This window comes from Zootoca vivipara, chromosome 6 (genome assembly GCF_963506605.1).
Source record: "Zootoca vivipara chromosome 6, rZooViv1.1, whole genome shotgun sequence".
In the NCBI taxonomy this organism is placed as follows: Eukaryota; Metazoa; Chordata; class Lepidosauria; order Squamata; family Lacertidae; genus Zootoca; species Zootoca vivipara.
Window position 1 is genome coordinate 4,725,890 of NC_083281.1, and position 27,580 is coordinate 4,753,469.

The 27,580-nt window shown below is 49.9% G+C and overlaps 2 protein-coding genes across 7 annotated transcripts in view; one reads left to right on the top strand and one right to left on the bottom strand.

Annotated features, from left to right (window-relative positions):
• Nucleotides 1-10,939, top strand: part of SBNO2 (strawberry notch homolog 2) — a 109,677-nt gene extending 98,738 nt beyond the window's left edge. For all 6 annotated transcript variants that reach the window (XM_060275329.1, XM_060275328.1, XM_060275331.1 and 3 more), the window contains 4 exons: nt 1,125-1,256; nt 3,400-3,476; nt 4,973-5,163; nt 6,682-10,939. In XM_060275329.1, the coding sequence (XP_060131312.1) occupies nt 1,125-1,256; nt 3,400-3,476; nt 4,973-5,163; nt 6,682-7,271 (990 nt within the window). In that variant the 3' untranslated portion in view covers nt 7,272-10,939. The remainder of the gene's footprint in view (nt 1-1,124; nt 1,257-3,399; nt 3,477-4,972; nt 5,164-6,681) is intronic.
• A 365-nt stretch (nt 10,940-11,304) lies between these two features.
• On the bottom strand, nt 11,305-27,012 carry GPX4 (glutathione peroxidase 4). The gene is made up of 7 exons (XM_035120341.2): nt 26,857-27,012; nt 18,586-18,680; nt 17,497-17,641; nt 17,207-17,358; nt 16,755-16,779; nt 15,016-15,075; nt 11,305-11,576 (listed from the first exon to the last, which is right to left on the bottom strand). Exons 1-7 carry the CDS (start codon nt 26,929-26,931, stop codon nt 11,544-11,546), a joined length of 585 nt encoding a protein of 194 aa, XP_034976232.1. The 5' UTR covers nt 26,932-27,012; the 3' UTR covers nt 11,305-11,543.
• Nucleotides 27,013-27,580: the final 568 nt, after the last annotated feature.

Consider the following 27,580-nt stretch of genomic DNA (forward strand, 5'->3'; position numbering starts at 1 on the left):
TAAGAGGCTTTCCCTACCCACCCCAGTACCACCGCAAATCTCCTAAGGGGGGGGAGCATAGTGCTTGGGACAACCCTGTTCTGGGGGATGGGCAAGGAGATAATCCCACCAAGCTTGCTTCGCATTACACTCTGTAGAGAAAGAAACAAAAAGTTATTTATGTATGCCTGTTCTGCAGCCCTTGTTTTGTTAGCCCCGAAAGCGAAAACGAGCGAGGTCCCAACCAAAGAAGAATGGCAACTTAAACTGATGGAATATGTGCAGCTTGCAGACCTAACATATAGAACATGCGTCAGCAACCTTTTTCATCCCTCAGACCATGTGGTGGGCTGGACTATATTTTGAGGGGGGGAAATGAACGAATTCCTATGCCCCATAAATAACCCAGAGATGCATTTTAAATAAAAGGACACATTCTGCTCATGTAAAAACACGCTGATTCCCGAACCGTCCATGGGCCGGATTGAGAAGACGATTGGGCCACATCCGGCCCACGGGCCTTAGTTTGCCTAACCCCTGATATAGAATAAGAGAACAAGAAGAACATACGTTTAGAGAAGATTGGAAAACGTTTATTGAATTTATGGGGTGTGTGAATTGTGTACACTTGAAAACGCTGGTAGCATTAATATAAATTCAACAGTATAAATAAGTTTTGATGGATGTAATAATGGAATACTGAATGGTTTGTTTTATGTAAAATATGCAGGGATTTATGGTGTGCAAAATGAACTGGGGAAAGAGAAGAAGGGAAGTTGTTGATATTTTAAGGTTGTTTCAATGAGTATCCTAAAATGTCAAACAGAATTTTTAAAAATAAAAATCATTCATACACACACACACACACACACACACACACACACACACACACACACACAGTATATGAATATGAGTAAGCCCACAGACTTCCGACCTGATAGCCATGATACGAAAGGAAAGAGGGACCGAGGAGGGAGGAGGAAAGCGGAGGGGGTTGGGCGCTCACTCCCCGCAGCGATTTCTTCATTATGGATGTGTGTGTGTCCTGGAGAGTCCGAATCAGGCCGAAATACGGGGCGTGTCTATATAAGAAGCCCTGTCCAAACATTGACCCCCCCCCCAACTTTCCTGGCCGCCTTTTGCAGATCAGAGGCCAGCAATACACTTGCCTCCTGGCTGAGCAGAGCCGAGGAAGATACTTCACCCTCTACAAGCCGAACATGGTCAAGAACAGCCAGATGGAGGTCTTGGAGAGTCTCCTCAAGAAGTACCGACGGGTAAGTCTGGCCCGAAGTCGCTGCTGGGTGCTTCTCCTGGGTGGGGGGGGGAGAGAAACATCTGTCTTGATAACAGGACGTGGGGGGGGGGAAGGACCTGGTGGTCTTAGCACAGAGCAAGCTGAATTTGAGTCAATTGCCTGATGCAGCCAAGGCCAATCTAGGCTGCATCGACAGAAGTTTAGTGTCCCAGGGAAGGGATTGTCCCACTCTGTTCTGCCTTGGTCAGACCACACCTGGAATACTGTGTCCAGTTCTGGGCACCACAATTTAAGAAGGATGTCGAGAAGCTGGAGGGTGTGCAGAGGATGATCTGGAAGACAAGCCTGATGAGAAAAGGTTGGAGGAGCTGGGTATGTTTCTCCTGGAAAAGAGGGGACTGAGAGGAGATAGAATAGCCATTTTCAAATACAGCGGTATCTTGGTTCTCAAACACCTTGGTACTCAAATAACCTGGAACCCAAACACTGCAAACCCGGAAGTAAGTGTTCTAGTTTGCGAACTTTTTTCCAAAGCCGAACGTGCTCCGTTTTGAGTGTTATGCTTCCAATTTGAGTGCCAAGCTTCTGTTTTGAGTGTTACACTGAGGTCTGTCTGTTTACGTTATTTGTTTTGAGTTTCTCTTTTTGTGTCTTTTTTGTTTTGCATTTTTGTGACTTTGTGGAACCCAGTTCAGCTACTGATTGAGTGATTGTGTGACTGCAGTACACTGTTTATTGCTTTCATTTTATGGATTGATGGTCTCCTTAGATCAGGCTTCCTCAACCTCGGCCCTCCAGATGTTTTGAGACTACAACTCCCATCATCCCTGACCACTGGTCCTGTTAGCTAGGGATCATGGGAGTTGTAGGCCAAAAACACCTGGAGGGCCGAGTTTGAGGAAGCCTGCATTACCGTGTTTCTCCAAAAATAAGACACCATCTTATATTTATTTTTCCTCAAAAAACAAAACAAAACACGGTGGCTTATTTTCAGGGGATGTCTTATTTTTTTTAATTAAGTTTGGTGCAGTTTAACCTACAAGGTTAAACTGCCTATCACTATGGCTTATTTTCGGAGAAACACGGTAGATAGTAAAATTCATGTTCAATTGCTGTTTTAGGGGTTCTTTTCAAAAGTCTAGAACGGATTAATCCATTTTGCATTACTTTGTATGAGAAAGAGCGCCTTGGTTTTAGAACGCTTTGGTTTTGGAGCGGACTTTCAGAATGGATGAAGTGTGAGAACCAGGGTACCGCTGTATCTGAAAAGATGGAGCGAGCTCTTTTTCCTGTTGCTCCAGAGGGCAGGGCCTGAACCAGTGGATTCAAATGGCAAGAAAGGGGTCCCCGCCTTTATTATTATTTATTAAATTTGTTAGTTGCTTTATCTTGCCCAACGGGACGCGGGTGGCGCTGTGGGTTAAACCACAGAGCCTAGGGCAGGCATCCCCAAACTTCGGCCCTCCAGATGTTTTGGACTACAATTCCCATCTTCCCCGACCACTGGTCCTGTTAGCTAGGGATCATGGGAGTTGTAGGCCAAAACATCTGGAGGGCTGCAGTTTGGGGATGCCTGGCCTAGGGCTTGCTGATCAGAATGTTGGCAGTTCAAATCCCCACGACAGGGTGAGCTCCCGTTGCTCGGTCCCTGCTCCTGCCCACCTAGCAGTTCAAAAGCACGTCAAAATGCAAGTAGATAAATAGGTACCGCTCTGGCGGGAAGGTAAGCGGCATTTCCGTGCACTGCTCTGGTTCACCAGAAGCGGCTTAGTCATGCTGGCCACGCCGGCTCCCTCGGCCTATAGAGCAAGATGAGCGCCGCATCCCCAGAGTCGTCTGCGACTGGACCTAATGGTCAGGGGTCCCTTTACCTTTACCTTTTATCTTGCCCAGGGCAGCCCAAAGCAACTTAGAACCAGCTGAAACATTAGGAAGAACTTTCCGAGGGTGAGAGCTGTTCAATAGTGGAACGGCTGACCTTGGGAAGGTGGCGGCCTCTTCTTGGTGGCAGCTTTTCTGAGCAGAATTTGGACGTCCACCTGCCAGGGCTTCTCTAGCTGCGGACCCTGCATTGCACGGGGCTGGACTAGATGAACCTTGGGGTGCCTCCCATGCCTACGGCTCTGGGATTCACAGTCTCCCTCACTTCACTTTTTCCTCAGGTGTTGCCGGAAGAAGCCAAAGAGCACTGGGAGAGCAGCTACGCTTTTTCATTGGAGCACTGCAACCACGCCGTGTGGTAAGTCCCTTGGGGGGGAGGCCGGCCCTTCGGATCAAACGGGGCACAGCCCCACAAACCTCAGCCAAGCCCCCACCTGCCTCCCGCACTTGCTTAGCTGTGATTCCTGCATCTTAGGGGGTTAGAGCAGGCGTCCCTCCAAGTCTGTTATTCTAGAGAGTCCAGAGCGTGGTTTTGCTGACAGCTCCTTGGCCTCATCATCATCATCATCATCATCATCATCATCATATTTATTTTTTGTACCCCGCCCATCTGATCGGGTTTCCCCAGCCACTCTGAGTGGCTTCCAACAAAGATTAAAAATACATTTAAAACTTCCCTGAACAGGGCTGCCTTCAGATGTCTTCTAAATGTCAGTTAGTTATTTATCTCTTTGACACCTGATGGGAGGGCGATCCACAGGGCGGGTGCCACTACCGAGAAGGCCCTCTGTCTGGTTCCCTGTAATTCACTTCTTGCCATGAAGGAACCGCCAGAAGGCCCTCGGCACTGGACCTCAGTGTCCAGGCTGAACGATGGGGGTGGAGACGCTCCTTCAGGGATACTGGGCCGAGGCCATTTGTGCTCGAAAACATACTGGGAGCCAATGTAGGTCTTTCAGGACCAGTGTTATATGGTCGTGCTAAACATTATGTGTAGGGACGCAGGTGGCACTGTGAGTTAAACCACTGAGCCTAGGGCTTGCTGATCAGAAGGTCGGCAATTCGAATCCCTGCGACGGGGTGAGCTCTTGTTGCTTGGTCCCACCTCCTGCCAACCTAGCTGTTCGAAAGCACGTCAAAGTGCAAGTAGATAAATAGGTACCGTTCCAAGTGGGAAGGTAAACAGCGTTTCCGTGCGCTGCTCTGGTTCGCCAGAAGCGGCTTAGTCATGCTGGCCACATGACTCGGAAGCTGTACACTGGCTCCCTCGGCCAATAATGCAATCCCAGAGTTGGTCATCACTGGACCTAATGATCAGGGGTCCCTTTACCTTTACCTAAACATAATGCTAAACAAATGCATGGTTACAGCTGAGGCGCCTTGTGAACAATCCCTTAATAATAATCATCAAACATCACACATTGAAAACTTCCCTGTACAGGGCTGCCTTCAGATGTCTTCTAAAAGTCAGATACTGTAGTTGTTTATTTCCTTGACATCTGATGGGAGGGCATTCCACAGGGCAGGCGTCACCACCGAGAAGGCCCTCTGCCTGGTTCCCTGTAACCTGACTTCTCACAGGGAGGGAACCGCCAGAAAGCCCTCAGAGCTGGACGATGGGAGTGGATACGCTCTTTCAGGGGCACAGAGCCACTTAGGGCTTAAAAGGTCCACACCAGCACTTTGAATCGTGCTTGGAAACACTGCTTTATTATGATTGCAAGCAAATTCCTCTGCGTGTTCTCTCCCAGGCCGTAATCTGACACTCTTTGCCACTGGGAAGAGCTCCCCAGTTTCCCGTGAGGCTGACCCTCTTCTCTTCCTCCTCCCCTGTCTTAAAAAAAACCCCTCCAGGAATGGGAACTGCAAGATGGTTCAGGAAGGGAAAGAATGCTTTCAGGGGACGCGCCTGCGCCATTACTATATGCTGTGCGGGGCACTCCTGAGAGTCTGGAGCAGGATCGCCACCGTCATGGCCGATATCACGAACAAGAGCTACCTGCAGATCGTCCGCCTCAAGACCAAAGAAAAGAAGAAGCAAGTCGGTGAGGAGATGGTGGGGGTTTTGGCCTTTAGATCAGCGGTTTCCCCAACCTTTGCGGGGGTGGGTGCAGCCCCCTCAGTCCCATGAACTCGAACCCTGTCGCCCAGCAAGCCTGCCATATATATAAACACTTATTCAAAGTTGCATTTTGAACGACCCGGCAAGGAAGGCGATAACGCAGCGAGGCGCAATTGCGCGTTCATTCGGAGCACAGGGAAAACAATTTGTTTAGTTTGGTAAAACCGATGGACTTGGTCCAGGGATATCGGCTCTGCAAAGACCGATCGTCGTTTATACAGTCGTACCTCGGAAGGCAGACAGAATCCGTTCCAGAAGTCCGTTCGACTTCCAGAACATCCGGAAACCCAAACGCGGGTTCCGATTGGCTGCGGGAATGCTACCGCAGCCAGTGGGAAGCTGCACCGGACGTTCGCCTTCTGAGAATCGTTCGGAAACCGGAACACTTGCTTCCGGGTTTTGATCGTTCAGGAGCCGATTTGTTTGGGAGCAGATCCAAGGTATGACTGTACCCCTAGAAACCTCCCTCCCTTTCATCCCCTTGCCTCTTAGCACGCCCCTCCACCCCAGGGAAATATTCTCCATTCGGGGAACTGCTGGCTTGTAGCATCTTTTTGCCAACACAAGGAAGGTGTTTTCTTAGCAAAGAACGAGGGATTTGCAAAGTAGGGGGGGCGGGGAGCGCTTTGCTTTTGCTGACAAATGGAAAAGCCCTCCACCCAGTGGCCGAGAGTATTTTTGAGCACTCTGCCCTTCATGAGTGCACCTTTCCAGCCTTGAGGACTAGGCACTTGGTGGAGGCCTTTTGCTTTTTAGCAAAAGCTGAAGCCCTCTTGGGAGGCCGGGCATGCTCCGAGCTGTTGCCACCTCCACACCCAGCCACCCGCCACAGACGTTAAGCAGAGGAAGGTTTCCATAGGCAGGGCATCGGGAGCCTTGAGAGAGAGGCCTGCCCCTCCAGCTCAAGGGTGGGTGGACCTCAGGCCGAGAGCAGCCCCCCCCCTCTCTCTGACTCTTGAAACTCCACCCCAGGCACAGCTTCACACCCTCCTTGAGCCCTTTGGCTCGGTTAGGGGGAAAGAGAAGGGGGAAAGGTTGAAATTTGCATTTGGTGCCCTTGCCCAGTTTTGCCTGCCACCGCCATGCAGCCTCCTGGACAGGAACAAACTGAAACAGGCCCTCCGCTCAGCTGTGGCTGCGCCCGACAGGACCCACAGAGCTAGTGGTTTGTTTGTTTTTGTGTGTGTAGTTCTTTATCTCCTTGGCACCTGAAAGGGAAGGCGTCTGATAAAAACACAAAACTATTTTTATCAAAGCTTCTTTTGTGTAATGCACCGGGATGAAAAAAAAACTTTAAAAATCTAATCTAGAGAAGAAACAAAAAGGGGTGGGTAAGAGAGAGAAAACATGAGTTGGGCTAGACCAGTTAGTGGGGAAGGGGGGGTCCCGGATGCCCTGCCTCCTGGCCACTGACCCCCTCCCCTCTCCCCCCCCCCCGCAGGTATCAAGATCCCAGAAAACTGCGTTCAGCAGGTGCTGAAGGAGCTCAAGCAAATGGACACCAGCGTTAAGCAGAAGCAGAACCAGGCTTTGATGGCGGCGGCGGCCTCCGCGGGGCCCAGCCTGCCCTATGCGCTGCTCCCCCTCGACCACCCGCCCACGCCGGGCACCGGCTTCCTGCCCCAGGACGAAGTCTTGGACCTGACCTACAGCCCCGCCAGCGACGGGATCCCGGACTTCTGGACCGAGGTGGCTGTGCCGCCGCCACCACCGCAGCCCCCCGGCCCTCCTTTTCATTTCAACTTCCCCCTGCCCTTTGACGGGGCATCCCTGGTGGCAGGAGGCCTGCCCCTCGCCGGCTCCCCTTCCCAGCACGAACCCTCGCCGGCCTCCCAGGCTCATGCCGCCGCCGCCCCTCCGCCGGACAGCTTCCCCCTACCCGACCCGGACATCAACTACAAGGAGCTACTGGAAGAGATGCTGAGCTCGCTCAATGTGGGGCCCGAGGACAGCACCCAAGGGAGGCAGAGCGTCATTCAGTACCACCCAGGGCAGCCTTTCCCCACCTACTACGAGGACGACGGCAGCTGAGCGGCCGGCATGGAACGTCGGGCGTGGCGTGGCGCGGCAGGGACACCCCTATTCCCCACCCAGCCCGGGGGGGGGGGCGGAAAGGGGTGGGGAAGCCACCCTGTGGGGTTTAAGGTTTGGAACGGACCACTCCTCTGTCTTTTTTTCAAAACAGGGATGGTGGGGCAGAGAGTTCAGAGCGAAGCAAAAACAGAAAAAGTTTTATTTATATATAATTATACAGTCACCTCTGTACTGAATTTTTTTTATATCTCTCTCTAGATACATACAAGTGGAGTTTTTTGGGGGTGGGGCAGTGGGAGGTGTAGCGACGCCTAAACTGGGAGTGAGGAGGGGGGGCAAGAACAAGGTTGTATGTCTCTTCAAACCCCCCCCCCGGCTGTATTCCCCCCCCCTTTGCCCCTCTGCAAACTACTGAGTTTGGAAAAGTTGGGATCTTCTCTTCCCTCCCCACGTTCTACCCAGTTTCTCAAGAGGGGAGAGGCGCGCCATTCGAATCCACGACAACGAAAGCTTTCCGGGTGGTCCCAATGTGGGGTCCCCCCCCCCCGGTGGGTTGTTTTGCACAGGTACATGGTTCGAGTGATGCTGCACAGCCCTGCACGCTTCTGGTTCTGAGCCGAAAAGGGGCGGGGGAATTGCCTTGAAATTTCTAGCCCTTGTAGAGGTAGGGAAACGCTTGGTGGACGTGGGTGGCAGAATTTCTGTGGTCCTCCCTGTTTTTCTGTGCCTGAGGCTCAGCGCCTACTCCCAGCCTGCATCCATGGGACTACAGATCCCATCAGCACCTGGCATCTCACGGCCAGGTGCTGATGGGAATTGTAGTGCAAAACAGAGGGGTTAGTGGAGCAGCTAGGAAAGGCCCGTCCTAGCAAGAACATCTACATTTCTCTCTCTAGTCGCTGTCATTTTTATTCCGGTGGGCAAGGAAGAGGGGCTCGATCTGCCCAAAAGAAGTTCCCTTCAGGCCCAAGTGAGGGCAGAGATCACCCATCAGGATTTTTTATTTCGGACGTGAGGGTTATCTAGGTTAGCTCAGAATTTATATGCAAACCATGATTTTTCTGACACCCCACCCCCCAAGAACATTTATCTCCTCTTTCAGAGAGAAAACCACTTTTTCCGTATGGGGGTAGGGAAAAACGTGAGGAAGCTGGTTTCTCCAACCCCCCCCCCCAAAAAATATTCTGCAGGGAATCTTGAAGGTGTTATATATCCCATAATAACCCAGCTCAGTGCTCCAGATGATCTACGCAGGGATGGAGCCGTGTCGCTAGAGAAGAGCTCTTTCCCTTCCTGGTTTATTCGCATTTATGCAAGTGGTTTGGAACAGCCCACTCTTAAACAAAAACAGGGGGGGGGGAACCCTCACCTTCTCCCAAGGAGGCATATGTACCCACTGTCACTTTTTAAGTTTTTGAAAATGCATAGGCAAGGCTCTAGTCCTCCTGGAGGTTCCCTGGGTGCTGGCATGGGCCACGGGCTTCCTCCTTTGTGGTCGGAGGCATATAGTTTATTAGTTTTGTCTCTTCCTCCCTCCGTAGCACCTTTCCTTTACTACTGCTGCAATTGCCCCTCTGCTCCCCTCTCTTGGTGAGACGGCATCGCCCATGGGGTGGGTGAGTTTCTCTCAAAAAACCCCACCCAGATCCACAGCGTTCAGGATTGCCATGGTTTCAGAATGCCTGCTACTTCATGTATTCTGAGAATCTGTCCCCTCCCTCCCCGTCGTTTTCTAGTCCTCATGACTCTCGCAAGCTTGCAGGCAAGATGATGGGGATCTAGAATGAAGGAAGTGGTGGGTGGGTAAGTAAAAGAGACACAGGATTTGCAAGGCAGCTCCAGTTCCCCCGACTCCCCCCCCCACCAGCCAGAAGCGGTGGAATTGAAGCAATTATGCAAAGAGAGAAAGAAACTATGCAAATAAGCTGTTTTGCAGGCAGCAGGAGGGATTTGGTTTTTTGCCGGAATTTGTATTGCCCTCGAGGGCAGAGACCACATTCTCCTTTGGTTTGCCCCATCACAATTGTGCGTTGCCCTTTAAAGATTTTAGTAGCCATAAGTGAATCCCAGCAGCCAGCCTGCTTTTAGGATTCGTTTCCCAAAAGGAGTTGGGTTGGGTGGCTTAAAAACTCAGGAAAGAATTGGAGGTGCGCTCAACCGGGGCTGCTTCCCCCCACTTCCCCAAATGGAAATATCTCAGAATTGTTATGTGGTTATTTTATGGTGGTTTAATTATTTTTTCAAAAAAATCTGTATTTCCCAAGGCAGTGAGACTCCCTTTAAGGAGATACAACCCGCTGTACCCTCACCCTCCATCTTGTCAGGAAAACTTAATATGTAACAACTACTTTTTTAAACTAAATTATTATGCTGTTTTTTTGTTCTATTGATTGTATGTATTTTTAAAATGGAAAAAATCTCTTCTCCTTCCTGGTTGGCACTTTCTAACCAACTCAGCTCCCCCCCCCCATGGATATTTATAATTCAAAATTGTGTAAATATATATATGTAAAAAGGGGGGTGCCTGCGAAGAGTAAGGGGGAGAAGTCTTTACCCTTTTTTTTGTTGATGAGGAAATGTGCCTTTTAACTCGTGATTCTGGAATTTTCTACCGAAGGATTAAAACGTTGGCATTTCAGCTCAGTGAAGATGTCAAGTCTTGAAATTTGTATGCACATGAGAAAATGAAGGGGGCGTTCGTATGGTTTCGATTCACTAGATTTTCCAAAATCCCTTTCTGTAAAACACCCTGAAGTTGCGAAAGCATGAACCACAACTGCCATGGTCAATAGAGGTGGCTCCTGCCCTCAGCTCCCCCACACACTAGGACGTGGCCCCCAGCAGCTCTCCCCAAAGGGAATGTGGCCCTCAGCTTTGAAAGGGGCTTCCATACTTCCGCTTCTTTCAGTCTTCTCTTTGATTTTGGTTCTGTTGGGTAAAATGCCTTTTACTCCCGAAGAGCAGATTGAGAGCTTCCTCAGTCAATAGAGCATGAGTCTATCTCAGGGTCATGGGTTCAAGACGCGCATTGGGCAAAAGATTCCTGCATTGCAAGGGGGTTGAACTAGATCACCCATTCCAATTCTAGGATTCTCTGACCTCAAGCTCCTAACAGATGTGTGGAATGCTTTGCTAATTTTCCTTGAAATCGTAGTATAGTGGTATCTTGGTTCTCAAACTTAATCTGTTCCAAGACGCGCCTTCCCATAGAAAGCAATGCAAAACAGATTAATCCACTTTTAAAAACAACCCCTAAACCAGCAATTGAACACGAATTTTACTATCTAACGAGAACATAAAATGAAAACAACAAACAATGTACTGCAGTCACACAATCAGCAGCAAAACAAATAGCAAAAACAGACCTCAGTGTAACACTGAAAATGGAAGTGTGGCACTCAAATTGGAAGCGTAACACCCAAAATGGAGCACGTTTGGCTTCCGAAAAAAGTTCGCAAACCGGGACACACACTTCCGGGTTTGCAGTGTTTGGGTTCCAAGTTGTTTGAGTACCAAGGAGTTTGAGAACCAAGGTGCCACTAATGTAAAAGGAAACCAACCACCTTTTCTCTCAGGGCAAAAAAAGGAGACAGCAATTCCCTAGAACTGGAGAAAAGCAAGCAAGCATCTTAGTGGAGGCTCATGCAGGAGGGGATGCCTCTATTTTTTTTAAAAAAATCATAATTGTCAACTCGGAAGGGGACACCCAGGGTCATCTAGTCCAACCCCCTGCAATGCATATATCTCAACTAAAGAATCCACAACAGATGGGCCACCCAACCTCTTTTAAGAAACCTCCAGCGAAGAAGGGAGTCCACATTCTGTCATGCATCCCACTTCCAAACAGGTTCCAATTAGCTATTTAGCACATTAGTCATTTCTGAACTGCGGCTGTACCAAAACAAAGGCTGCAAGGCAAGGATGCTCAGGCCCTGCTCTGTAGCTGATGGAACAAGCCCATCTCCCCTGCCTCTTTCTCATCTTTAAAGTCTGAAGGTAGCGAGACAGAATTCCACAGACGCAAGTCATGTCAGGAGGAGAGATGAAAACACTTTTATTGCTATGGCATTGGCAGGCAATCTAGGCCCCAGAGTCTACCACCTCCCCGTCCCTGCAAGAGTTTGCAAATATATATCTTTTTCTCAGGCCTGCCCCACCAAATGGGCTTGGCTTCAAGGCAGGCCATCATCAAGGCAAACTTTGCAGGAAAGCAGGGGAGAGAGATGGGGCTGGAGAAATGCAGGATGATCCGGTGTGTTCAGCTAAGTCCTACAGGTAAGCGGGGAGGTCCTTCTCGATCACCTGCAGGCGGAAGAGAAAAGGTGATCAATGGTTGCAAAATAGCTTCCAGAAACACCTATGTGGCATCTTCGCCTTAAAACCCCTCCCTCCAAGTGGCCCAATGTTTCAGGGACAGCCCTGGAATTACAGAAGTCATCCCCGTTTCTGATTTGACCCCCAGATTGTCCCGATTGTCCCTTTTTGGACTCACAGCTGTCCATGGAGGCGCAGGTCAATTCTGTGTCCAGGGCAGCTGTCTCCCAGCTCCATCTGGTACGCAGATTGAGACCCCCCCCTGCCCGCAGACTGTCTTGCCAGAGTGGTGCATGCTCTGGTTGTCTCCCGCTTGGACTACTGCCATGCGCTCTCCGTGGGGCTGCCTTTGTAGGTGACCCGGAAACTACAACTAATCTAGAATGCGGCAGCTAGACTGTGGACTGGGAGCGGCTGCCAAGACCATATGACACCGGTCCTGAAAGACCTACATTGGCTCCCGGTACGTTTCCAAGCACAATTCATAGTGTTGGTGCTGACCTTGAAAGCCCTAAACAGCCTTGGCCCAGTAGGCCTGAAGGAGCGTCTCCACCCCATCGTCCAGCCTGGACACCGAGGTCCAGCTCCGAGGGCCTTCTGGCAGTTCCCTCTCTGCAAGAAGTGAGGTGGCAGGGAACCAGGCAGAGGGCCTTCTTCGTGGTGGCGCCCTCCCTGTGGAATGCCCTCCCACCAGATGTCAAGGAAATAAACAACTACCCGACTTTTAGAAGACATCTGAAGGCAGCCCTGTTTAGGGAAGTTTAATGACCGATGTTTTAATGTATTTTTAATCTTTTGTTGGAAGCTGGCCAGAGTGGCTGGACACATCCAGCCAGATGGGCAGGGTATAAATAATAAATTATTATTATTCCTCCGAGTCTCTGAGAACAATTAAAGGTTTGGTTGGTGTAGGTGCAAAAACAGTCCTGTTTATCGTGAAAGCAAAAGAACCCTGAGCGAAATGGAGATGAGGCTGGCATACGAAGCCCTTCCTATAATTTTGAAAGATGCCACAGATCCACTTTAAATTCTTTAATTGCAATGCTTCAGCAGCCGGCCATTTCTTAGAAAACATCCGGAGTGTTTTTATTCCTCTATTGTCAATGGGGCCTGGCAGTGTCTACACAGAACGAAGTCCCGCTGCATTCAATGGTGCTTACTCCGGTGGCGCAGCCTTACTTCTGAGTAAAAATGCATTGGATCGCAGGGTCAAGTCCCACTGAGTTCAACAGAATTCACTCTGTTATGTTCCTGATCATTCTCACCATTTCCATTATTAATAGTCCCCTAACAGGGACTAAAAGCAGCTCACAGCTAAAAAAATTACTAATTTTTAAAATTTATACTTTTCAGGTTTATACATTTCAGTGATTTTACAATCATTTTGACCTTTCCAAACCTGACTTCCTTCCCCCCTCTTTCTGCGCTTCCTTGATTTTTAATACCTTCTGCATATCCAAATTAACTTAATTTGCTCATTTATTCATCTGATGTGAATATATGCTCTTATGAAACTGCAGGTTATGACGATAATCCTGTCAATGTTCTTTTCTGTTTACAATTTACCTGTAAATATTCACCAAGCCAGGAATGTCCAACAGGTAGATTGTGATCTACTGGTAGATCTTAGGGTGTCCCTGGTAGATCTTTGCCCCCCCCAGTGATCTCCTCCCCCCTCCCCAAAAGTGGGGGGAAACCCACTGTGGCTTCCTTAAAAAAAAAAAAGCTCAACAACTTTGCCTTTCCCAAAATAGCTCAACAACTGTAGAAAAAAGCTCAACAACTTTGGACCATGTCAACGGGTAGATCGCAGCCAGTTTTTTTTAAAACTGAGAGTAGATCACAGTCTATTGGGAGTTGGACATCCCTGCACTAAACCATTTCCATTCTTTTATAAAAAGCTACAATTTTATTTCATTCCACTTATGTGGGAAAGGAGGTTGTACACAACCCTTTCCCTTTACAACAGGCGAGGTTGCCATTGGCTCAAAGCGACCCATGTTGGTGGTGTAAATGATGTCTATGCGTGTGGGAGAAGCTTCTTGATGTGGAACAGTGTGTCCCCGTTTTCAGAGAAATGCTGCGGGGTGTGCAGACCACAACAGCCCTGCCTGCTTGGCCTTGGGCAAAGGGTCTTCTCTTCCCTGCCGACACTGCCTTGAGAGGCCAGGGCTTTCTCCCCACAGAGCAGGTGCCTGACTGCTGAAGCACAGTGCCCTGGCCATTCCGTGGCATCTTCCTGGTGCCATTAGGGCTCCCGACTGCCCAAGAGTCCTAGCCGGCCTGCCCAGTGCTCAGAGACACTCTGTTCACTAGCACAAGGCAGAGTAGCTTCGGTAGAAAAAAATACTCTCTCCCAAGAGAGCTTGCAGTCCACGTTCCAACCATGGGTGGAGAAGAACAGCACCGCTTCATAAAATTTACATGCCACTTGGTTAAACCCTCAAAGCTTACCTTCCAAGTTCCGGACTGCAGAGTCCGGGACCGGCAGCCATTTGACACCGGAAGTTGCGTCAATGTAACTTCCGGTGTCGCCTTGCCCTTCTATGGGCACCAAAAATGGCCGCCGCCGGCTTCGAAAGTCGCTTGTACGCATGTCAGGAAGTGCGCCGACGCAACTTCCGGTGTCGCTCCGCCCATCTATGGGCACCAAAAATGGCCACCGCCAACACCGGAAGTCACGTCTATGCACTTCCGGACATGCGTAGATGCGACGTTTGAAGCCGCCGGCGGCCATTTTTGGTGCCCATAGAAGAGCAAATCGGAAAGAAAAAAAATGGCCGCCGGCAGGAGAAAATAACAGAGAAAAACGGGAGACGAAGTGATACGGGGGACCACCGGGAAAGGGTAAGTAAAAAAGGGGTTTTCACGGGGGAAACGGGAGACTTGGCAGCTAAGCCTCAAAGCAGTTCACACAAAAAAGAATATTTTGCTGTGCGTGCCACAGTTCCAATGCCACCATAAGGTAAAAAGGCAAAGGACCCCTGGACGGTTAAGTCCCGCCAAAAATGACTATGGGGTTGCGGCGCTCATCTCGCTTTCAGGCTGAGGGAGCCGGTGTTGGTCCACAGACAGCTTTCTGGGTCCATGTGGCCAGAAGGACTAAACCGCTTCTGGTGCAACGGGACACCGGGCCAGAAACCAGAGCCCACGGAAATGGTGTTTACCTTCCCGCCACAGTGGTACCTATTTATCTACTTGCGCTGGCATGCTTTTGAACATGCTTTTGAGGTTGGCAGGAGCTGAGACAGAGCAACGGGAGTTCGCTCCGTCGTGGGGATTCAAACCGCCGACCTTCCGATCGACAAGCCCAAGAGGCTCAGTGGTTTAGGCCACAGCAACACCGTATGCACCCAAGGGCAGAAGGGCACCCTTGATGCCATCTCCTGGCGCAAAGCCAAAACTGAAATTTCAGTGCGGTACTTACAAAGGGGTCGTCCATTGGGCTGTACCTCTTCACCACCTGGCCCTCCTTGTTGATGAGAAACTGGAGAGAGAGAGAGAGAGAGAAAGGAGGAGAGCTGGTGAACAAAGAGTGCCTTGAACAGGGGCAGGAAATCCAGGGTGCTTCGATATGGGAAGAAACCGTGGCATCTTTCAGCACAGCAGAAACCCTGGTTCTCCCGATATTGCCGGACTCACAACTCCCTCCCAGGGATCCCCGGAACCAAGAACAGGTTGATGCAGAGGTGGAGGGGCTGCAGCGATGGGCACCGTGCCGAGGGTCAGGCAGACGGCACCATTGCCTTACACTGCTCAGGACTTCTATACAGTGGTATCTTGGTTCTCAAACTTAATCTGTTCCGGAAGTCCGTTCCAAAACCAAGGCGCGCTTTCCCAAAGAAAGCAACGCAAAATGGATTGATCCATTACAAACTTTTAAAAACAACCCCTAAAACAGCAATTTAACATGAATTTTACTATCTAAAAAGACCACTGATCCATAAAATGAAAGCAACAAACAATGGACTGCGGTCACACAATCAATCCATCAGTAGCTGAACTGGGTTCCACACAGTCACAAAAACAAAAAAAGAGCTGCAAAAACAGAACCGCAAAATAAATAGCAAAAACACGACAGATCTCAGTGTAACACTCAAAACAGAAGTCTGGCACTCAAATCGGAAGCATAACGCTCAAAACGGAGCACGTTTGGCTTCGGAAAAAAGTTCGCAAACCGGAACACTTACTTCCGGGTTTGCAGTGTTTGGGTTCCAAGTTGTTTTGAGTACCAAGGCGTTTGAGAACCAAGTTGCCACTGTACCTGATGGTCTGCCTTCTCCCTATGCAAACTGACCCAGACCCTGCGCTTGTCGTCGGAGGCCCTTCTCTGGGTCGCTCCTCCCTGAGAGGTTCAGAGGCCTTTAGCCGTTAAATAACCTATGGCCTATAAAACTGGACGGAGGGGGCGGGACTGTTATTGTGATTTTATTATTATGCTGCCTGTGATGCTTTTTTTATTACTGATACTCCATAAAATGTGTTGTTAATGCACCTTGGGATCTTTTGCGATTATATACATTGAATAAGTAATAGTTAATTTAGTGTGTGTGTCCTCCGCCGCAGGCCTGAGGTTCCTCCCGCCCCTGGGCTTAATGCCTCCAAGTAGATTAAACAACTCCACGGAGGACAGTTCCTATCAATGGCTGGCGATCGAACCTCCATCTGCCAGGGCAGTCTACCCGCTGCCAGGGAGCGCTTTGGGGCTTGCAAACAGGAGGCCGGACTTAGAATCATAGAATCGTAGAGTTGAAAGAGACCACAAGGGCCATCCAGTCCAACCCCCTGCCAAGCAGGAAACACCATCAAAGCATTCTTGACATATGCCTGTCAAGCCTCTGCTTAAAGACCTCCAAAGAAGGAGACTCCACCACACTCCTTGGCAGCAAATTCCACTGCCGAACAGCTCTTACTGTGGACTTGATAGGCCCAGCGATACCCCCAAAAGGAGTTGAGATGCTGCTTCAGAAGTCCCCCCTCTAAAGCTGGGATGGGGAAGATCTGTTACTGGATTCCCCCCCCCTTCCCCGGCCAGGGATGCTGGGAGCTGGAGGGGCACAGATGTTGCCCAGATTGATCCAATCCAGGGAGGGCACCCAATGGGGAAAGGGCTGCAGTCCAGCTGGGATTCACTCACAAGCCAGGAGTCAAAAGCTGAAGGCTCACCTTGCTGAAGTTCCATTTGATGGCACTAGGGAGAGAGATAAAAACAACAACGCTTTAGTTTCGGAACAAGAAATCCGGAACAGGTCCGTCCATCAAACTGAAAGGCCACCGGGGTTGAGCTGTTCAGATCCCGCCCCCCCAACTCCCATCAGCTCTGAAAAGCTAGAATGGCTGGTTGTCAGGGGTGACGGAAGCTGCGGCGATATCTGGAGAAAACCACGCCGGCTGCCTGTAATCTAGAACTTAGGGCGAGGGTCAAGATATTGCTCGGGAATCACAAAAGTTGCAACTTGGTTCCTTATCAGAGTGGCTGGGGGAACCCAGCCAGATAGGCGGGATATAAATAATGAATTTATTATTATTATTATTATTATTATTATTATTATTATTATTATTATTATTATTATTATTACAGGCTGTTTACCAAAGCATATACTACAATTCCCACTCACTTGCCCAGCGTCCCCTTCCCTTTGGACTGGCTCTTCAACCACTTCCACAGGGGGTGGGCGCCGTCCCCGTTCACCTCGATCTTGCTGAACATGTCAAACGTCACACCGTAACCTGCGGCGAAGGCTTTGATGTCCCCGTTGCAGCCTGGCTCCTGCAGTTTGGGAAAGGAAGAGGAGAAACGGTCGCCGCCGGTGCCGTGCCTGCCCGCCCCTCCTCAAAAGAAAAAAAAAGGGGGGGGGACAAAAAACAACATCACACCACCCAGTGACCAGGCTTCCCAGCACCCTACCTGCTTGCCAAACTGGTTACAGGGGAACCCCAAGATGCGTAAACCTCTCTCAGCGTATCGGCCGTACAAGTCGACAAACTGAGTGTAGTTCACGGCCGTCTTGCCTCATTTCGACGCCACATTGGTGATGATGCAGACGTAGCCTCTGCGGAGACGGAAAGGAAACGTTTGTGAAGGAAGGCCCTGATCCGACCATCATATGAGTACATATATATATATTTGCAGTAGGCAAGTCAATGAGCAAGTCAGAGGAACTTGAATATGCAAAAGGGACTAAGAAATAAACTCAAGGAACCACAGAAAGAAGGAGAAGGGGTGTCAAAATTTGGAAATGTTAAATTGACTGTCAAACTAATGAAATGTATAAATTTGAAAAATAACCGACCTGACCATTCCTCCAAGTCAGTGGTGGCCAAACTCGGCCCTCCAGATGCTTTGAGACTACAACTCCCATCACCCCTGACCCCTGGTCCTGTTAGCTAGGGATCATACCACCACCAGCAGCAGCAGCAGCCTATTTTTATTATTATTATTTCTACCACCCATCTGGCTGGGTTGCCCAGCCATTCTGGGCAGCTCCAAACTAAACATTAAAAACAAGAGGGGTGCCACCACCAAGAAGGACCTGTCCCTGGTTCCCTGTAACCTCACTTCTTGCAAATCAGATCCACCCTGCAAAACACTCTACTGTACTCTTTACTGTTAAAACGCCTTAACGTATTGTCTTAACGTATTGTCTATCGTTAACAGAGGTACTTTGAGGCTTCAAAGCATATATGTTTCAGTAACCCTCGAGTGTCAGCCAGGCGCAGAAAAATGGCACGCAGACTTTGGGAGGCGCTTGCAAATGGAGATCCTTTAGGCGAAAAATGCGCCAGGCGCCCTGCTAATTTTGAACCCGGGGGGGGGGGGGGCGACATCCAGAAGCCTTGATTCAGGCATAGGCAAACTCGGCCCTCCAGATGCTTTGGGACTACAACTCCCATGATCCCTAGCTAACAGGACCATCTGGAGGGGCCGCGTTTGCCTATGCCTGCAAGGCAGGAAGGGTGGGCCCAGCCAAATATGCAGAGGGAAGGAAACAATTACCTGTACCGCTCGAGCGAGACGTCGACGCCATCAATGTCCGTGGCGTGGAACTCGTAGATGGATTTGGCAGACTGCCAGTCGGTTTCTTGAGCACACTGGAGGGGAGGTGGGGAGAAACAGGAAACAGGGATCAGGCAGAAGCATATCTCAAATGCAAAGTGCAGGTGGTACCTCGATTTTTGAACTGCTTGGTTCATGAACAGCTTGGAACCCAAACGCTGCAAAACCTGAAGGTGTCCCGGTTTTCAAACTTTCCTTCGGAAGCTGAATGCGCTCCGTTTTGTGCCCCCCCCCGTGCTTCCTGTTGCACTGCTAATTTGCCCCGCCCTGGCAGTGTAATTCAAGCCTTCTGTTTCCGATTGCAGTGTTCTCAGGTGATATTTGGAGCTTCTATTTGGTGCTTTCGTTTTTGCTATTTATTTTGCATTTTTTGTTTTGAGGCTTTTTCAGTTTGTTTTTGTGACTGCATGGATCCCAGTTCAGCCACTGATTGATTGTGTGACTAAGTAAATGGACAGTCAATAATGGTAACTGGGGGTTGAATTCAGAGAAAGAGTTTTAATCTCTATATAGAGAGACTCCTGGTGACAAGAGTAAAGAAACGCAAATTTGCAGAGTTTCTTATACACTTCTTGGGCTCCTTTCCCCCTCCTCTGTAAATGTGCGCACGCAAGGGGTCACAGGTTGCAAATCCATATAAGGAAGATCCGTATCCTGTCCTTCTCATAAACACAAGGGGGTCACAAGTACATATAAGGGAGATCCGTGTCCGGTCCTGTGCATAAACACATGCTGACTCAACAAAGCCTTGAGTGGGGGGCTTGAGTCCCTGACTGTTCTGTGCGTCAGACTGATAGCGTCAGACAAGGCCAGCCATCCATCCGGCCTTGATTGCAAGCTGGGCATCCTGTTCCTTTTGCTATTGCTTACATTCCACTTAGGCACACAGAGAGAGGCAAAGAAAAAGCATTTTAAGCAAGACATCCCAGGGATATTGGGGGGGGGGCTAAGCCACACAATCAGAATTATACAATGCAGGTAATGCAAACCATAGGATCAGATTTAGCTCAATAATACAATTGGCAAACCCCTCCCTTCACACTCAGGGCTGATTTCCTTCAGAATGGATAGGTTTGATCTTCTAGTGGTCCATGGGACTCTCAAGAGTCTCCTCCAGCACCATAATTCAAAAGCATCCATTCTTCGGTGCAACATCCAACTGCATCCCTGGGGAGATCTCTGGATGCCAGATTGGCAACGGATATCGCCATCTGCCTGGCCTCTCCAGCAGAAGAGCTTATTCCTTGCCAACTAGAGTCAGCCAAGCGTGCTGACCTCGCGGACCAACCGATGCCCAGCACCTTTAATAAATCTACGGCTCCCAGGATTCTCCTTGACCTGGGTCAAGAGGCGTAAAAGAGACTTCGGAGGAGTGTGTGTGTGTGTGTGGTGTGGATGTGAATTTAGCTGTTACAACACACAGGGACGGATCCAGGAGGCTAAACTGCAATTAAGGGGGCTTTCATCAATCAGGGATTTCAATGGAATTAACGTGTGATTAAATTAATCTGGATTCAAAGCCCCTTTCCATTTCCTCCGCTACCCAGGTTATCCTCTAAAGCGGGGTGGGGGTGGGGGGTGGAATCTGTCGGCCAGGCAGCATGGAGGTTGTAGTCTGGGAATCTCTGCAGGCCACAGATCTCCCCATTGCTGCTTTAAAACAGTTGACAGAGAAGATAATATGACAAACCAGTGGTCTACCTACTGCGATTTTCACATAGCGTGGGACTATGATCACAACCATGGAACGCGGGTGGCACTGTGATCTAAACCACAGAGCCTAGGGCTTGCCGATCAGAAGGTCGGCGGTTCGAATCCCCGCGATGGGGTGAGCTCCCGTTGCTCTGTCCCAGCTCCTGCCAACCTAGCAGTTTGAAAGCACGAAGTGCAAGTAGATAAATAGGTACCGCTCTGGCGGGAAGGTAAATGGTGTTTCCGTGCACTGCTCTGGTTCGCCAGAAGCGGCTTAGTCATGCTGGCCACATGACCCGGAAGCTGTATGCCGGCTCCCTTGGCCAATAAAGCAAGATGAGCGCTGCAACCCCAGAGTCGATGACCACCACTAGCTTGGGTGAGGAACCAAGAATCCCTGGACGCACATAGGAAAATAAGAACAGGCCAAAAGGGGGCCAACTAGTCCTGTTCTCACAGCAGCCAAGCATTTATTATAATTATTAATTCACTGTATATTATTTCTTACTCAACTTATACACTGCCCTACACCCGGAGGTCTCAGGGCGGTTCACAACAAGACCGCAACATATAAAATCAAACCAAAAGCAGTAACCCAATACACGCCCCCTCAAAAAAAATAGCCACATTCTAAAAGGGTGTTGGATGTCAGTAAGAACCACCAAAGGCCTAGTTCGAAAGGAACGTTTTTGCCTAGCGCCTAAAGGTGTGTAATGAAGGCACCAGGCGAACTTCCCCAGGGAGAGCATTCCACAGACGGGGAGCCACTGCAGAGAAGGCCCCGTTCTCGTCTGGCCACCCTCTGGATCTCTCGAGGAGGCGGCACATGAAGGAGGGCCTCAAAAGATGATCTCAGAGTCCAGGTAGGTTCATATAGGAAGAGGCGGTCCTTGGGGTCTTGCGGTCCTGATCCATTTAAGGCTTTATAGGTCAAAATCAGCACTTTGAACTGGGCCCAGAAACTAATTGGTAGCCAGTGCAGTCAGACCAGGATCAGTGTAATGTGCTCAAACCGTATTGCTCCGGTGAGCAACCTTGTTGCTGAATCCTGCACTGGCTGAAATTTCTGAACTGTCTTCAGAGGCAGCGCTACGTAGAACGCATTGCAGTAATCTAACCTTCAAGTTATATCCCGCCTTTGCTTCCCAAGGAGTGCAGGATGGCAAGACTCCCCCACAGGAAGGCAGCAAGCAGGACACAAACACGCAATTATGTGGTCCGTATCCCAAAACGCCAGCTAACCACACAGGTTCTAGCAATCCAATATGGATGAGGCCCCACCCCACTTGGGGAGGTTAGTGGGAAGAGAACCCACCAGGTCTCAGGTTCAATTGCAAAGTTAAGAAACCCTCTCCCCTGCCAGGAAACACTGGAAAACCGCTGCCAGCCAGAGCGGGCAACACTGAGCTGAGATGGATCTGGTATAAGACAACTTATTCCTCCTTTTTAGGAGAGGTGCTGGCAAAGCTCTGCATGGGGAGGGTCTTCCCATCAGATGTCGAAGAGAAACAACTTTCTGAAGACCTCAAGGCAGCCCTGTACCAGAATGCTTTTTTAATGTCTGATGTTTTGCTGTGTTTTTTATATTCTGTTGGAAGCTGCCCAGAGTAGCAACCCAGTCATATGGGGAAGGAGTAAGTATTATTAGTATTGGTGGCGCTGTGGTCCAAACCACTGAGCCTCTTGGGCATGGGCATGTTTTTACATGAGTAGAATGCGTCCTTTCATTTAAAATGCATCTCTGGGTTATTTGTGAGGATAGGAATTTGTTCTTTTTTTGCCTTCAAAATATATACCGTGTTTCCCCTTTTTAAATACGTAGTCAAAAAGTAAGGCATGGCAGGGTTTTTAATCGTTTGAGAAATGTAAGTCATACCCCGAAAATAAGCCATACTTCCACGACGTGCGGAGCAAGACCACTGAGCGCCCCAGCCAACTAGCGGGACCCAGCACGGCGGCTGCAACAGGAGGAGGAAGCCTGTCAGGTTGGGTCGGTGCCCGGAAGCGGCGGCGGCTGCTGCAGCGCCAATAAAGCGTGCAGCAGTGCCGCACGGAGCACGGAGGGCACAAACCAGCAGGACCCAGCTCCTGCAATGCCGGCCGTGGCAGGAGGAGGAAGCCTGCCAGGTCGGGTCGGCGCTCAGAAGCGGCGGCGGCTGCAGCGCTGACAAAGTGCAAAGCAGCACCGCTCTCTCTCTCTCTGTGGGTGTCAGTCTCTTTCTCTCTGTGCGCGCGCGCGTCTGTCTGTCTGTCTGTCTCTCCCTCTCCCCCCCCGTGCGTCTTTCTCTCTCCCCCCCCCTGTGTGCGCGTCCATCTCTCTCTGTTTGTGATCGCATCTCTCTCCCCCCCCCCCAACAGAGAAAAGGTGCCGCGCAGGTTCCTCTTCGGCTCGTCATTCAGCTGCCCCGGCCTCCTCGCCGAGAGCTGACACCGCTCCTCTCCCCCTCCTTCCCTTTCCCTCTTCCCTTCCTTCCGTCGGTCCGTCAGTTGGGGTTGCGCGCGCCAGAGGCGCAGGCCCTAGCCTCGTCCCCCTCGCGCTTCCCTCACTAGCGTCTTGGAGCGGGGCGGGTCCCGGCCTCCCTCCCATTCCCCGGCCAGCGTGAGAGAGCCCGGGGAGCAGCCTCTATACCTCCGCGCGCACACACACCTGGCTGCCGCTGCCTTTGAAGCCATGGCGGCGAGCGCCAAGCCGAGGCAGGAGGAGAAGCACCTAAAGCTGCTGAGGGAGATGGACAGCTTCGTGTATACCTCCTGCTCTGGCATCCTACGAGGTTTAAATCCACAGAGTGAAGCCCCCCCCTGTGCACGTCTGTCTCCTAGGCAGGTGGACATCCAGCCTCTGCTTAGAAGCCTCCAAGGAAGGAGAGCCCTTGACTCAGGATGGGGAGGAGGGGAAACGGAGAGAATAGAAGAGGCAGAAAATGCACACGGAAGAGAGCGCCAAGCGTCCTGAGCCAGTGGGACCCAGTTGTACCGGCACTTAAAAAAAAAAAAGACACCCCCTGAAAATAAGCCACCGTGTGTTTTTTTGAGGGGAAAAAGTTGTAAGACGGTGTCTTAAAAAAGGGGAAACACGGTAGTCCGGCTCACCACAAGGTCTGAGGGACAGTGGACCGGCCCCCTGCTCTTGGGATAATATGCCAAACCAGTGGTCTACCTACTGTGATTTTCACACAGCGTGGGACTATGAACACCACCATGGTACGCGGGTGGCACTGTGATCTAAACCACAGAGCCTAGGGCTTGCCGATCGGAAGGTTGGCGGTTCGAATCCCCGCGATGGGGTGAGCTCCTGCCAACCTAGCAGTTCGAAAGCATGCCAGTGCAAGTAGATAAAGAGTTACAGCTGCGGCGGGAAGGTAAACGGTGTTTCCGTGTGCTATGGTTTCCGTCACGGTGTCCCGTTGCGCCAGAAGTTGTTTAGTCCTGCTGGCCACATGACCCGGAAAGCTGTCTGGGCACAAACGCCGGCTCCCTCGGCCTGAAAGCTAGATGAGCGCCGCAACCCCAAAGTCGCCTTTGACTGGACTCAACCATCCAAGGTTCCTTTACCTTTTTTTTTACCTTATTATTAGTATTATTATTTCTGCGCAGGCTCAATCCCTGACATTTCAATTTAAAAGGGTAACGGGTAACAGAGGGTGGGGTAGACCAGGCATCCCCAAACTGCGGCCTTCCAGATGTTTTGGCCTACAGCTCCCATGATCCCTAGCTAACAGGACCAGTGGTCGGGGAAGATGGGAATTGTAGTCCAAAACACCTGGAGGGCCAAAGTTTGGGGATGCCTGGGGTAGACCCTTCTGAGACTACTCTGGGGAGCCACTGCTAAGTCAGTGCTGTGCAGAAAATATTGGGTGAAAAAATCATTGGAGCGGGTTCTGTTGTCCCCTGCATTTCAAGCACCTCCAGCTTACAACCAGGAGTCCCATAGCCTTTGGCCACCAAACAAACCAAGCATGTAGCAATGTGACCAGCTCTCTCGCCATCTCTTTGTTGACGCTGACCTTTAAAAATCCTTGTCTTTCAACATCCTTTCCTGACGCTCATGTGATCGAGGACAATGAGTGTGGGTGCTCCAAGGCCTTTGCCTTCCCCCCCCTCTCTCCCCTCCCGCCCCCAATCCCCATTACACAAAAGGCTGCATTAGGCAATAAGCTTACACAAAGAGGAAAGATCAGAAAGGATTGCAGAGCCGCCACTCTGGTTGCCTTTTATATGTAACCAGGCTTAATCAAGATCCCAAAGGAGCAGGCTCTGCAAATGAACAGCAGTAAAAAAACACACACAAAAACACCCTTCTGACTCATAATGAAGATGGCAGAGCTGATCTCAAAGGTGGAAGTTTCCACCAACTTCTCAATTCCCTACCACTGCATTGCAGCTGAAAGCAGCAGCTGCTGCCGCCGCCTCGAACTTTGCCTTTCAAGAGCACTTCAAGGCCCCCGGACGAGAACAGCCAAGTCAGGCAGAAACCAGGGAAGTCGGCTGGGTGCCAACACTGCCGTGCCCCCAGATTAAGGAATGTTTCACAACCCACAAACTGGGTTAATCACCAGCCCAACCAGTGCTGTTCGGGGATTAAAATGTGCTTGCTAGGAAGCAGCATCTTGGATAGTGGGGAGACAGGAACGGCATTTCCCCAGAATTATTCTAAATGGCATCCCTTCCCCTGCAAAAAGAAAAAAAGCATTTCTTCCACACAGGTAAAGTAAGTTGGCAGCGACTTCCAGACAGAAGGAAGCACTTTGCCCTATGTGCGGTTAACTTGTAGAAGCCATGGCTACAAAATAGGATCGCTTTCTAATTGCAATGGCTTTTAAGACTGGAAAGAATTCACGGACAATAGGTAATCTGAGCAGCTATTACAATCATGGTAAACCAAACCAAGGTTTTCAAAGGGACTTTCCGATGCCCGAGCTTCTACCTCTAAATCCCAAGTATGGAACAGGAGGTGAATACTGTACTGGGTGGGCTTTTTTCTTCCTCTTCTCCAAATAATAATAATAATAATAATAATAATTTATTATTATTTATACCCCGCCCATCTGGCTGGGTTTCCCCAGCCACTCTGAGCAGCTTCCAACAGAAAAAATGAAATAAAATAATCTATTAAACATTAAAAGCCTCCCTAAACAGGGCTGCCTTCAGGTGTCTTCTCTTTGACATCTCATGGGAGGGCATTGTTAGGAAAAAAACTCACTTAAAAATAAAATTATAACCCTGGCCAGAGATGTTCCCACTGCATTTTTTAAAAAAACATATTTATATGTTGCCCCAGGTGCAACAGAGAGCTACATTCAAGGTGGAGAAGCCTCAGGAGAAAGTTGCTTTGCTTTTGATTAATTTTGAGGCAGCAACTAATTGCAGTTAATTGCCTACAATTGCTCAGGGAAAAACTGGTGCAGAGAATTAGATGCTACACAGCTGTGAGAGACAGGAGGGAGTTTCTAGCTCAGACAAAGTTATGAAACGAGTTTATGTGTTTTTAGGCTCCAAAGCCCACCACAGCAAGGGAATAGGCACCGACCCCCAAGAGCAACAGGAAGAACTGGTTGCCCCACAGAATCAGGTAGGGGGGGGGGGAGAAGCAAACTCCAAGCAGACCCACCCGATATTAACTGACACTGCTAATTTAGTTCTACTAGTTTTCATGGGTCCACTTTTGAACAGAACGTACTGTACCTGGATTCCACCCACCGTGCTCTGGAAGCAGTTGGAAAATGGCAAGACATCGGGTCACATCAAAAAAAGGGAGCAGTGTGACCCAAAACGAAGCAGCCAACCCCACAAAGCCAGTGGTTAGCATTGAGGAGCTGGAAGGGCTTGAGTTCGAATCCTCCCACTCATGAAGCTCGCTGGTTGGTCAATGCCCCTTAGCCTAACTCGCCTCGCAGGGCTGTTGCGAGGATGAAACGGGGATGAAATGGGGAGCGGAGGCAATATCACATACAGCAGCACCTATAGCTAAATGCGTGGCAAAGATATTGCAAGTGTGTTGGGGAATATAATGATATAATAAGACCACAGTTGAAAATCTGGGAACTGGTAGCCATGCTCCACAGCTGCTGGGGAAAAAGCAGAATTAAAAGCTATGTATATAAACACACCAAAAACCCCTTCCCAATGCACCCCGAGAGACAAAAGGATATGCATGTGTGTGTGTGCGTGTATACACATACACACATATACTATCTGAAACTGCCCCAGAGAATTATGGGGATTATTGCAACACTAGCAAAAGAAGAAAAAAGTATTTAAGAAGCAAATCAGCTCAACACTCCATTTCATGGGGGAGATAGACCATGGATTCAAACGGATTATTTGGGGGGGGTGGGGGTGGGGGGCGGAATAAGAGCCAATAAAACAATGGCCAAAGGATTTGTTAGGTACGCCAAGAGGGAGACGCTCTAGCCCCCACGTCTATGATACAGCCACAGAGAACACAGGGGCGGCTAGAGCGGGCACGGCTGACAGGCCTAGCTGGTGCCCAGCGCGACCAAGCCCTTATTAGAAACTCACCATGGTCCTGGTCAGGCCCCGCGTTGCCAGCAGCCCGCACAGGATCGTCCTCTTCACTAAGCGCTCCAAACTCATCCCACTGCTGGCCGCTATCTCCGGACTCCGCCTTTAACCTTCCCCTCAGAAACGGCTCAATCCCCACGGCAGCCAATCAGCCGGCGGCTTCTCCGGACGCTCCTAGTTGAAAGCCGCGCCCCCTCTCTTTCGACCAATGGGCCAGCGGGAAGGGCGGGGCAAGGTTTAGCTACCGTCGGGTGGGACGCGAAGGCCCGCCCTTTCGTGACAACGCGGGGCGCTGATAGGGCCGCGAACGTTACGTGCAGGTGGCGCAGCGAATCGGGAAGATCTGCACCCTCCAGATGCGGTTATCTTGGAGATTAACATCTGGAGCATCCTTGGAAATGGTTCAGAAAGAGGGAAAGTAGCCAGGATGCAACGCTCCCCACCTTTATGCTCCGGGTGATTCTGGAATATACTTTTAGGTTGCAAAACCCTTGATTCAGCATAACTTTATTGATTTTGTAAAAAATTCATTTTTGTTTATCACACACACACACATTGTTACATATTATATTTTACTTAATTTATCAATCTAATTTTATTGAATGCACATTTGTATTCTTCCTGAAACATGAAGGGTGGAAATTGGAATCCATGCCTCCAGCCAAGGTCAATTCTACTCATCATCATTAAAACATAATTCCACCAGTTGTATTCCAGTATA